Here is a 13,999-nt window from a genome sequence, read left to right as displayed (position 1 = left end):
TCTTGGTTTCCTCGCACAACAATGTGCATGTTCACCGCATCATTTTTCCGTGCCTCTACGTCCTGTTCGAACAGCCTGCTGAACTGGAAACGTTACTTTTCCATTTAACATAGACACTTTACCAACGAGGAGCCCAAATGGCTAGTGTGATTTGAAAATTTTCACCATTTTAGATTGACAACAACATATTTCCAACAAACAACTTTCGTCTTATATAATTATATAAACTTAGAGTTTGCTTGTGACCTCGGACTTTTGATACGTCAGGTATATATATATAAAGCGCAGATTTCAAGAGTAGTGGCCGCCTTCAAAGCTTAAGAGAGAGACTAGAAAAGGCACACTAGACCAAAAAAAAAAAAAAAAGTCTCAGTTTGTGAGTTAATCATGCCAAAAGAGCGTGTGACCAGGAGAAAGTCTGATCAGTTATCAAGACTGGGGAAAACACTAGATAGAAGGGGGGGAAGGAACAAAAAACTCTTAACCACTTCTCTATTCCAGGTTCTTCTTTGTGTCTCGATACTTCTATAGTCTCCACTATTTTACTATGTATGCATTTTGAAGTTCCTTCTTAGAGATTTTCTGCAGGTTTCGTCCCTCCTAAATCGCCCTCTCTAATTGCATGCGTGCTTTATTTTGACGCCTGTTCTAACAGTGACCTAGCCGCACTTCTTACATTTTATCACACAGTCAAAATGGCAGACTGCGACAAATGACAGTATTTTCTCCTTCAGTATGTTTCTTTCTTGTTTGCTTGACCGTCTCAAATTCTGACAAGACATTATCCCCGAAAGAAAAAATAATATTTTTGTTTTCAGTTTTATTATTATTATTATTATTATTATTCACAACTATCAAATAGAATTCTCATTTTGATTTTCTCACTTTCTTTGTTATACGAACATACTATATCTATCTATATATTGTAGGAACAAAGCAGCCACGCAGTCAGCATGGCGTTCACTTCGAAGCTTTAAAGTTACTTCTGTGTTTTCTCTACTTCTCCCCTCTTTATTTAATGCAATATTTTCCAGAAGAGCTTACAGTGTTACAGTGCACTCCTGAGGCGTGTGTGATTATGGTTTCACTATTTCTGGTAAGTATATCATATTCTGTTTCTGCTTCAGGATTCCTTGCTCCAACTATGGGAATTCCAAAGCAGGAACAGAAAATTGTTTACTTACCAGAACTATGTCCTTAATTCGGCTCATATTGCACATAACATTGAAATAAAAATATGATACAAGTTCAAAATGCACGCGCATTTTTACCCATAATGTATCTTTTTGCCTTAAAATGAAAGAAAATTAGTAATTTATGTAACGCTATACCCGCCAAATTACTGATGCCATTTCAAGGGCAAAGGGACACTTCCAAAAGAAGTGTCTGAAACTAAAATTTCTTATTTTCTTCCAATTATGCTGAACCTGCATTAAAAATCACATTCTATTTAAAACTATTAGTTGCGGTCTGAATACATCACGTTCAGTTTGTTGTGGAAGATGAAAATTTCATAATTTAATAAAGCACTGAGGAACTAGCGTTTACTTTTCTCAATTTCGGAAATGGTGATAGATCTATGTTCTATGTATGAAATTTATTTTCTCATTTCATTTTCAATGTTATTTTTAAGTCAAAGGAGACATTAAAAAAAAAGTGCGAAACGGAAGTTTATTTTCTTGCGTATATTTCATAAACTTTAGATTTTAAAAAGTGACTTACAGTTTCTTCTGGATTAATTAAGAAACGATAATTAAATTTGGCACACGCGATTTGAGGTGTCACACTGTGTCAAGATTCTATGTGGAATATGATTAAATTGGATCTGAGGTTAGATCCCTTTTAGCAGAGAGACTATTAAGAGACATGGACCTACACCTTACCATGGGATCCGAACCACATGAGCTTCCACCAAGAATCGAATCCAGGTCTCTTGCGCCGAGGACGCGTACGCTACCCATATAGCTATGAAATAGCTCTATATGAGTGCTGGAGGATGCTGTTATGCCCTCAGAACAGATTTTAAGAAGGAATATGGATTGCATACGGCAATTTCAAGTGCAAAGGGCAAATATAGATCGCGCTAATGAAGATGCAATTCTATCAAATTTCCTATTGTTTTGTTTGTATTCTTTCCAGTGTTACCATATTGGTCGTTTGTGCTGTAGAGTTATGCTATCACACACGAGAATGATGACAACAGAAACATGTTACATTTTGTTCAACATGTACAGCATACATCAACTGCTACTAACAGAAACACAACACCACTCTAGCCCGTAAACACAAAGAAGACCGAACGCTAATTACTCCAATTCTGTGTACATTAGTTCTCAATGTGAATTAAATATTATTATACGCATTCGTATTGAGGAAACTGGAATGTTGTGTCGTTTCATGAATGGATAGGGGGGAGGGGCGTAATATCCAAACTCCAACCTGGAGGAGGAGATTTTCGAACATCTTGACGATCATTTGACAACGATGTAAAAGGCGATTTCTCGTATTCACTTCAAACAAAATTTGCAATAGTGCGTGTAGTGTTATTTTCCTTTTCAGACTATACATAGGAGAAAAATGCATGAAGAAGTTTTCGAATGTTTCTTGACAACTGCTGACTTTTCAAGTAAACAAAAAGAAATGTTTGCTCAGAAAAGGTTTACTGTAGGCTAGTCATTTCCAACTCGATGATATGTGGCACATAGTTTGCTTCTCCCCTCTCTATACGCCAAGCAAATAGGGCAAAGAAAATCGAATTCGTAATCTATGGTTTTGTAGGCACATCACTAGTGGATCCATAACTACTCACACACTGACAACACTTCTTAACGTTTTTTCCCGCCTCGCGCTCTCCGTTCTTCGGTTCATCTTATTTGTGTCGCTACTCTTGAGTATAAAGGCTTGGTCAGACGTCATAGATCAGTCAATTAACTCAGGATAATATGATAATATGACACGCTATTCAAAAATATTTCCAAAAATTGAACTGAAAGAGAATGTGCGGATAAATTCAGGAGAAAGTTATTCGTGTAAGTAGAAGATTTGACAACAAAAGAAATAAAGACGTTACGTGACTGTAAAGCTCGGTTTAAAGATGAATAAATACGCTACTACACTATTAATAAAATGGAAATGTGATTTAGGTAAAAGAAAATAATATATTACCATAAACATTCAGTATGGAATTCAGGAAGATAGGGGAAAAAGTAGGAAAATATCGAGTTACTGTAAAACGTGCAATACTGGCAAAACATGACTGGAAAGTTAGTAACATTTTCAGCTTACTATGTGTTGGATGTGAGCTGATTTCATCGCTTCTGTCTTCTCCTTGTTCGGATTCCTGCCGTGATGTGTGACATTTGAAACAGTTATCCCGCCTTTTGAAATTATGAGCGCCGCACTACCAGGAATAAAACATAATAAGATCAATAAACTCAAAGATACACATCTAGCTCTTCTAAATTATTATAGATAGTTCGTCAAATTTTCCCTGACCACTGTCAGCATTGGAAAGACATTGGTAAGGAAAAGTTTTAGTAAGCATAGGATGTAAGAGAAATAAATGCTTACATTAGTACACAAAAACTCTTAACAATATTGACAGCTGTCAGCGAAGATTCGACGTTTAATATAATTTTTTGAACAATCTTTATATTTAAAAGAAGTAGTCCTAACTAATCAACACCTAGGCCGAATTGTTCAAGCTTCAAAAATTGAAATTTGTACAACATATAGGGCTTACAACGTAAGATACCTTTAAGGAAGAATTTTTGAAAATTCATTGTGGTAGGGGAGGTGGACGGGTTGCAATTATTAAATAAGATAGCCATTTCTCGGTATTACTTGAGTTTAGAGACATGAAATTCGGTATTTAGAAACGTGATTTAATTTATATATATAAAGGGAAGAAAAATCGGTGGGAATTGGAATTGTTATATTAAAATGTCCATATTTCGAAATTCCTTAAGTTTAGAAAACGCTGAACTACATGTTTATACTTATTTTAAATGAAAAATCCAAATCCAAATTTAATGACTAAACTTAAACTTAAGGCATTTCGAGATATGGACATCATATAATAATTATAAGTCCCATGTCATTCCCTTGCAAGTCAAATTTTAAACAACAAGGTGTCCAAATCACGGAATTCCTTGAATTTAGAGGCATAACATTTAGTATTTAAACTTTTCATTTAAAATAATTTAACAAGTGTTTCAGCCTTTTTAATATTTGACCGCAATGGGAAGAAAAAGATGTGACACTAAAATATCCATATCCTGGAATTCTTTAGGGTTAGAGAAATGAAATTTGGTATTTCGACTTTTCATTTAAAATAATTAAACGTGTGTTTCTGAGTTTTATATTTTATTATATATATATACAACGGAAGAAAGGGAAGGGTGAGTCGAGCTCGTGCAGCCTTGCCATCTTCAATCGCTCTGATATCACGAGTTTCCCAATAATCCAATAAGTGTACCATGAACAGCCACACGTAAGGGTATAAATGTAGTATTCATTACGCCTTATTCTTCTCGTGCAACGAACGGGGACTCCTGCTAGTCTACAGCAAATTTACGTAAGTATTATTTGTGTTTACTGATAACACTGCTCTTCACGCGGTTTAAGGAGCGAATAATGAGATCAATTAACTTTCAGGTACTACTTTTAAATTTAACGTTGCATCTACCAGTCACGTGACGTTAAATCCCAAACAAGTAATATTAAATTCGATACAAAAGAATCGAGAAAACTTCCTAACTAAAAATACTGACATAGAAACTAGAGTAGTTCTTCTATTTACTAGTAGAAGAAAATACACTGGACGTAAACGTTTATATATACATATTTCACTGACTGCTGTGATCCACTGATTCAAATAAGGCAATTTCTATCAACTAAAGAAGTACATCTAATTGCTATATTCTTAATAGCACTGTTAATGGAATAAGAAGCAGTGGTAGGAGTTAAGTGTCCCTATCGTTACAAATATTGGAAACATCATGTTTGTGGCTGAATGTGTTTGTCATGAGTCAGATTACAATAAGGAGAAGAGCAGAGAACAGTTCATACTGAGTTTAGTTGCAATACACATATGCTTCTTTTTACCTTCAATTGAAACTTTACAAAATGAGATTCTTTTTAAGCAAATCGTATAATAAGCACAAAAACGCACTATTGCTATGAATTCGACCAATACAAAATAATTAAAAGTTACTTACATATGCATGTTTAACTAGTTCTATGTTTTGAGAAACACAAAAAGTCACTGATGAAAAACAAAAGCCCACCTTTATATGCTACCTTGTGCACCGCAATTCAGTCAGACTTGTTATCCACCTCCCTACTATCCACAGCTTATATTAACCATCCACCTTCTTTTAGTCTACCGTAATGCTTTCCCAGCAACAGTCCAATATACCCCGTGAGGGTGATGTGTTCCCATCTTAGACATTTCGATCTTTACTATACGCATGGCACTCCGTAACTTGCACTTACTGTGAACTTCAATGGTTGGTGTGCCCATTATTTGGTCATCTATTTCTCTACCAAAACACAACGCACATAATTATGCTTATATATATATATATACATTTTATATTTTAATTTCTTCTGTAACAAGAGTAGTAAGATCCAATTTTTGATAATCAATTTACATTTTATTTCCTAATTTACTTCATTCTTATTTAAGTTCATTCACCTTTTCATTACATTGATTATCAGGTTTCCATTGTCCGTGTTAATAAGGTAACGACTTGTCACCGTGTATCTTAACTACATTCACTTCCACACTAATTTCCTTATAGGAAAATATTCGTGATTTCTTGAACTGAGCCAATATAGTCTCTGATCAAATCCTAATAAGAATAAATGGTGCACGTTCTGTGTAGAGGGCACGGTGGCTTGGTAGTAGAGCGGTGACCTCTGGAACGTACGGTTCCTGGTTCGTTCTAGGAGTTCTACTGTTACACCCCACTATCTTTATTCCACCATTTTATTCATTATCACCACCAATATCTCCCTTAGCATCGGTGCATAATCTCGGGACGTTAAACTAAAAATTTCATTTCCTTCATTTAATTTGAGTAATTTCGTCTTCTGAAGCGAAGATAAATGATCCCTTCCTTTAGACTTTTGTGAATTTCATGTTTAAATAATAATAATAATAATAATAATAATAATAATAATAATAATAATAATAATAATAATAATAATAATAATAATAATAATACTGATTATGAGATGAAGGGACTATTCATTAGTATATCTATTATACATTTCTAAGCTTATTTTACCTTTAAATAACACACATACCTTTATACAATACCAGTCCTGAGAGGATCTCGTAACAAGCCTATCTCCATGCATGTCCTTAGGTATGCTGTATTGCATTATGGCTCTATACTGATCTTGTAGCATTAGTACACCCTGAAATTGAAAGAAAAGTATATTGAAAACAAACGAAGGAGAAAATAATCACTCTCACAGGTCCTTTCTACAAAAGTCAGATGCTGATTGTTTTTTCCCGAAAGATGGCAAGGTGCTGACTCATTTTTCTTGCAGAATTGCCATAGGTGTTCAAATTAGAGAGGCACTATACGTATAGGAACCCTACATCTGTTCGCCTTTTCAAGTGCTTTTCTTCATGCAGTAATGGTGTTTATTACGAAAAATACTGTAAACTACAAAACATGTAAGTGGGGGACAGTATCTGACAGGATAGATGCTATCGAATACGGCATCATAATTTTACAACTGAAATTACTATATTTACAAATAAAGCAACGATCCAGGTATACAACATTAGAATTTTTCACATCCATCCAAAAGCTACTACTATGTCTGGCAAGAATATTAAAGATGCAAGAGTTAACTTCGTTTTACACGGTGTACAATACTACAACGTTCTACTAAATAAAAGTTGCATGGGGATAATGTACAACATGTTGTAAGCACCAATTGTAGTTTATGAATCTACTTTTACAAAAACCTGCAAAGGCAAATATTGGCGAAATTTCTCTAGGCGAGTTTTCATATGTTGTTATTAACGCCAAATTTTACAATTACCACAAGCATTTTTTTTTTCTAGAGTGTGTGTGATTGCCTGATCCTACTTTATTTGTAAATCCGTAACTAACAAAGGATTGCTTTCAAATTATTATAAGCATTTAAATGGAAACAAGGTATGAACACAATCGGTTTAATATTGTTATGAACAAAATTATTGGCAATAAGTATTGCAGAAAGTATATAAAATACTTATTACACTCAAGGCAAAATCTACAGAATATACTTGGTAACGATCAATGATGCACAACCAATATAACAGCTTATTATTTTATTATATACATATAAAACTTGCATTAGCAGGCCCGCTAGTCCTGTCAGACACCGCAGGAAAATAGACAGAATAACAACGGAAGGTCATATTGTCATCTTTAAATATTCGCTAGTGGTTCTGTAATTAGATCGATCACGTGAGTGACGGTTTTATATATTTACATATATACTGATTTTCAACTAAGCATGCAATTCCATCGGCTGATTTTAACACATTTTCATACGCTCACTAATAAGTCAATTACTGTATATCTTCGACTATTTACTTCATGATTTAATAATTTGATTTCTTTAACCATTGCAATAGATTCAAATCTAAAATAATAGACTGTCAACTCAATCTGTGCCTTAATTAATAACAAAACCTGCGTTGGCACATTTACTTAATATATACTAATCTCTCATTAAAACTTGTGTTCCTCATGTGAAACGTTACTTTTTAATATCAAACGAAACTACCTTAGCACAACACTTTAGAGTTTCAAATACTTCATGGATTACATTAAAAACTTGAAGTTAAATGTCTGTACCCATACAGGGGTCAGTCTGGTAGGGAACACAAGGTGTAGAATACCACAGAGAAAGATGAAAAATTGAAAACATGAGTGGCCCACCAACAGAATTGGGCCTCAATTCCTTGGCAGAAACCTGCAAGATACCTGTTTCATCTCCATCCACCGAGTGGCTTCCTGGAGCGTGTTAAACTCGACGAAAGCAAAGCCTCGTGATGCACCTACACAGATGGACCAACATATGTGTTAATTATATGGGGTGCACTATATTGTAAATTAAACAACCTGAGAAAACTTTCACATCAGGGTTCTGCTCACTGGCTACACAATCTCGTATTTTTACAAATATACACATTTAACTAAACAAGAATTGAATATATATTTGAAAGTAATCTTTTGAGTAAGTATGAAATGTACACGAAATAAACAGATCTTTAACAAAACCGATCTTTAACACTCGTAAATAAAAGCACATACAAATTGAGCTGCTATATATACACACACACACGAGTTATACAAAAAAAAATTAGCTCTCACTCAAAAGATCCTTGACTATGAAGTGCATTTATGAATATCGTCAATTGTATATTACAGTTTCAACCATGAACCTCGATCAAAGCAATAAAAGTAATTTGACATAAATTATGAAATACACGGTGAATTAAACATAAATTATGAACAAGGCTAACGCACAACACTATTATTTTAACGGTAAAAACTTGATTAAATATAGTAAAAATTATATTGCCGTTTACATAGAATTTTAACTGTTTTAAAATGGCAAGTATTACTTGATACACATTACGACATCCATGTACGACCTTTGGTTCGATAAAAAAGGGTAACATGACCTTTCAGAGTTACCCACCAATCGAAATAACTCACAATACAGTTGGATTCAGATAATCCGAATACTGTATTATAGTAACAAAACGTTCCAATAAAATAAAGTATTGACAGCATTATTGGCACATTATCATCACTCGTTCTCTGATTATTATCTATTTCACTGTCTCAAGGACTACTGTATACTGCAGGGAAAACCTTACAATGACGTAAATATGCACACAAATACTTTCTGAATTTTTTGAATCGAAATCAGCAGACACTTGCAAATAGAAGATTCAAAAACATGTTTCAAACTGGAGGGAAAATGTCAGGTCCCAGTGAGTCTATTATAATCACTAGTTGGGTCGTTCAGAGTTCAACATTCCTTTCAGCACTAAGGCTGTATGAGATATAGACCTACAATTTGACGCAGAATACGAACTACAAGAGTTTTCACTGGAAATCGAACGCAAGTTTCCCACGCTCAAGAAGCGTGTGATAACCATAACGCCACACGGGAGCTCTATTGTTATAATTATGATAATAATAACAATATATTAAAAGTTTGTAGATTTATTTGTTTGGTAAGAAATTATATTACTTGTAAGCTGATCCGACACAAATTGCAAAATAAAAAATTAAACATGATAAATACTACTAGGTATCAATTAATATGTAGCAAACTAAAATCTATACTCCAAGAATTAAAAATTTGTCATTTTTTATTTCTTTCTTTTAGTGCATAATTGGAACAAACTTGTTTTCTCGAAATACGAAATCTTGAAGTTTATCAGCTGCTATATTTGCTTCCAAGCACTGGAACTGCTTCCCTTATTTTTCCATATATGCTTCAAATTCCCTAATAATTCGATTTCCAGGTATTCCCTTACTGACACATTACAAACGCAATTAAGTTGTCAGTATTATTTACCCCTCCCATTACATAATGTGATATCCTATAACAACAAAAATAACTTAATGCCAATTTTATTCCCGAAGTTCTTTCGAATTTTTTTTATTGTTTTTTTTTATATATATAAATCAAAGTACAATGTTTGTCCACAACAACATGATAAATTAATCATCTATCGGCCGCACAAAACTCTTTTGATTTTACTATTAATATTGTAAAAGAACAAATACAATTTAATTTGCGAGATAACTATTTCGATTTACTTAAGAGCGTCTATGTATTTTACAGCCGACCGTCAATACTCATCATTTGGTGTCACACTCCGACGGGATCAAGCTTTACGCAAACCTTGGATGCTGTAATCATAAGTTGTGTCTACTTAGTTATACATTTCTGAGCGTATCTGACCAGCTATACTGATAAAAATATTTTCTGACTTCTCGCTTTAAAAGTTCAGTTTATGGGTTCATGGTGTGCAAATTAAAGCCATTTTATAAGGGCAAAAGTTTGAATCGCACTTGTCATCCAACATAAAATTTTCATAAGGTTTATTTCAAAAAGAGAAAAATTGGAATACATCAACTTGGGTGAGAAACGGAAACAAGCGCAACATAAATTCCATGTAATCCTTGTTCCCTTATGCATTGAACTACTGGTTGTTTTAGGCACCAAAATATATCAACAAAGATAGATCCCTCATCGACGTAAGGTTTCGTTTCAGTTTTTCATTATGCAACACAAACATCCACTAACTTACCTGACTTACATATCTATGCCGTAAGAAATAATTAATTAATATCGGGATATTTAATTAAAAAAATCACCTAGCGATAATAAAAACCAGTGAGCAGTTTCTTGGATTCTGTTTCAACTAGTGCTACAAAATATATATGAAGCGTACCTGAATCTTTCTTCCTAATCAGCCGTATATCCTTAGGCATTAGACTGCACTGCAAGACATCTTGTCTGATCTAATAAAGAAAAAGAATTTCTTGTAGAAGGTGATTCAATGCGCCAAAGAAACAAATATTTATAATAAACACAGATTGAAAGAAAAACTTCGTTGAGAAGATTTAGATGTAAGGAACTTTATTAAGAACAATTTCAAAAGCTTTAACTTGATAAAAAGAAAAGAAAAACTGCTTCTAAAGCAGGTCATTTTCGACATATGTTTATTGTAATTATCGTTCCATTTGGAATACCTATTCACCTCCCGAAGTTCATCACAGTATCTTTATTTTCTAATCTCTATAATCTTTACATTAGTATAAATTAGAGTCCCCCTATCCGAATAGTATCCGTTATCGAAATATATCCATCCGACATCCGAATATTTTGGCTATTCATACACAAAACCGACTTTCAATAACAATTCATAGAAGGTAGTGCCAGTAGGAGTTATACTTTCACATTATCGACTATATAAACTACACAATACCGGAGTCAATTTTTTCTACATGTATATTCTCTGGCATTACATATCGCACACCCAGTGGAAGAGTGTTACAATTCAAAAAATGGAAATTTTGAGTTATCATGGCTCAAAAGAGAATAGAGAGAGAGAGAGAAGCTAGTTCTACCTGGTGGTATTTCCGCATAAACGTAACTAAACAAATGAACCCCTAGATGGCAGAAATACCAGTATTTCAGGAAGCGATTTTGATAGAATAACAAACTTCAAAAGTCATGTTCCCACAAATGTGTAATTTTGATTTGTAACAGTCTTCCACCGTGTGTGCGATAAGTAATTTAAAGTTTGACAAATTGTTCAAGAGTTTAAATATAGTTCTATTTAAAAGTACGAATATTTATTTTCCTATTTAGAACCTTCAATTCAATATTAATAATAACAATAATAAGACCAGAGAAATAGCGAGCTCAGGGCGTGTGGAAGGTGGGTGGCGCCGAAACCTCACCTAAAAACACACAAAACTCGTATCCTCGTTGTGACATGGCGAGTATGTGCCACCATCAAATAAGCAGAACATCAAAGAGTCAAAAACCCAGTCGCGACGGTACCCATAGTGAGCGGCACCCCAGTCGTCTGTATTAGGGATGGCCAGAACCGGTTCCTGGTGGAACCGGTTTTCGGGTCTGAACGGATCCGGTTCTAAAAGATCCGGTTCCGGAACCGTTTTTTCGGATCCAGGTCTGGAACCGGTTCTTTGGATCCAGGTCTGGAACCGGTTCTGAAAACAGAACCGGTTCCGCTGGAACCGAAACTTTGTTACCATCCCTACGCTAAACGCGAGCTGCTGGCAAGCTGTGAACAGTATGCTAGATGAAATGGTGGAAGCAACAGGCAGGCGCCTAGGCGGCGGCAGCTTGTCTCATTTGGCTAAACACCCACTGGTGGACCAAAATTTTTTCTGGGGGACAAGCGGGTCTGGGCGGGGAAGGCACAAGCGCATGGTCCTCTTTGCATTATTTTTGAAGGTGAACTTTCTGCCTCCTTTACGGGTCTTTGGGGGCTTTCGGATCCAGGTCTGGAACCGGTTCCTAAGATCCGGTTCTGGAACCGAGTTTTTGGATCCAGGTCTGGAACCGGTTCCTAAGATCCGGTTATGGAACCGGGTTTTCGGGTCCAGGTCCGGAACCGGTTCTGAAAACCAGATCTCCGAGAACCGGTTCCTTACGGAACCGGAACTTTGTGGCTATCCCTAGTCTGTATCCCCATGTTAGAGGCGGCCGTGAAGAAAACCTGCTGTAGGTATAAAATGCACCCACCCGTCAATGAAGGAGATGGCTTCAAGAAAAGTTAGGATCAAAATGTCGCTATATGAGAAACATCAGGGCACTTCTGGAACCACTGCCGGAAATGACAGCTAGTAATCCGTAGTGATCGGGCGCTGAACAGGCGGGTCTCGGTCAAGCAATATTCCGAACATGAAACAGTCGAAGACCCAAGAAGACCAATCAGCAAAAAGCTTCACCCACTGTGAGTGTTTTAACGGTTAAAAACTACCAAAGTGGGCAACGGAAAACAACGTATCAAATGGATCACATATAAATAAAGGTGTCGTACGTTTTTTCTAAGAAGAACAGAGCTAGAAACCAACACGACTGGCTACAGGAAACACATGCACCAGCTATTCCTTGAACTCTACAAAGAATTTTCCACAAAAGTTAGCGAAAAAAATCTGGTAGACAGGAAGGGAGACATCCTAACCAACAGTCTGCTCACGAAAGTAGAAATAAACCAAATCCAAAGAGAAATCAACAGTGAAAACATGCTGAAAATTTAAGATTCACAGCACATGAGAACCCCAGAATAGTAGACACAGACTCACAGTTCAACGCAACACAGAAACGGAAATACAAGACATCAAATTAACTGAAGGATATTAAAGTATAATTCTCTGTAATTTACAGCAAATACATACATACGGACACGATAGAGAAACGTCCACTAAGAAACCAGAAGACATTAACGACAGATTCAAGAAAGCTATTCACCACGTAAACACTCAGATTATACAAAACTACACCAATGAATGTGAAAACCTAGAACAACTTCACCATATCACTTACTGTGCTGCAGCTACAGTAATGAACGTAATCCAGGTAAAGGAAAGAAACAGAAAATTCCGAGAAGTAAGCTGATACAAATACGACAAAATAAACTCAAGCACATGAAGTACCTAAATGGCGACCTCGGCTCGAAAAACGAATAGATTCATTAACAACAAAAATCGACCAGCTAACAATATAAAAAGAGAAACAAATCAACCATCTGAAGAAAACAGTTGAACACATAATTAAACCATTGGAAAAAGATAACATAATTGATTCCACCTCCCCGAAAGTCCTGGATAGACTCATGCAACAACTAGCTGTATGTGCGGGAAGCCTAAGCAGATACAGGAAAACGACTGTTAGAAAGAAACAGAATAACGATTTTCAACAAAATCATAAACAGTTCTATCGGAAAAACAGGAATAACAAAACTGATCAAACAGAACTGCCAATGACCAATGAAATCACTAGTCTCAGATCTGGGAACAAACTCATGATATACCAAAAGTAATACTCTTAAAGAAGCAGCAATCACATTTCAACCAATTCACGATAAGGAACCATTTTACATAACAGAAACAGACATCATATAAGCAACTGGAAAATCAGCAAACTGGAAATCCCCAGGTTCTGACCATGTCCAGAATTTCTGGTACAAACAATTCATAACACTACAGAAGCATCGCTATGTACTATAACAACATTCTTCAAAACACAGGGACATTCCTATTTTTCTAACAAGCGGAAAGGCCAAAAAAATAGAGCCACTAAGAACTCTGCAAATTACAGGCCGATCATATGCCTTCCTACAATGTACAAACACATGACATCAATACTAATTAAAAAATACGCTCTCATGACAGAACAAAAAAGGATGCTAAAGGGCGAGTAA

The 13,999-nt window shown here is 35.4% G+C and overlaps 1 protein-coding gene across 3 annotated transcripts in view; it reads right to left on the bottom strand.

Moving 5' to 3' along the window:
- Nucleotides 1-13,999, bottom strand: part of LOC145688183 (RNA-binding protein 5-like) — a 108,884-nt gene that overhangs the window by 50,924 nt on the left and 43,961 nt on the right. For all 3 annotated transcript variants that reach the window (XM_081762044.1, XM_081762043.1, XM_081762045.1), the window contains exons 6-9: nucleotides 10,493-10,562; nucleotides 7,998-8,071; nucleotides 6,313-6,426; nucleotides 3,286-3,400 (exon numbers count right to left, since the gene is read on the bottom strand). In XM_081762044.1, coding sequence (XP_081618170.1) covers nucleotides 3,286-3,400; nucleotides 6,313-6,426; nucleotides 7,998-8,071; nucleotides 10,493-10,562 — 373 coding nt within the window. The remainder of the gene's footprint in view (nucleotides 1-3,285; nucleotides 3,401-6,312; nucleotides 6,427-7,997; nucleotides 8,072-10,492; nucleotides 10,563-13,999) is intronic.

Source organism: Thermobia domestica, chromosome 6 (assembly GCF_964235325.1).
Source record: "Thermobia domestica chromosome 6, izTheDome1.hap1.1, whole genome shotgun sequence".
Lineage (NCBI taxonomy): Eukaryota > Metazoa > Arthropoda > Insecta > Zygentoma > Lepismatidae > Thermobia > Thermobia domestica.
This window is presented reverse-complemented; position numbering and strand designations above follow the sequence as displayed.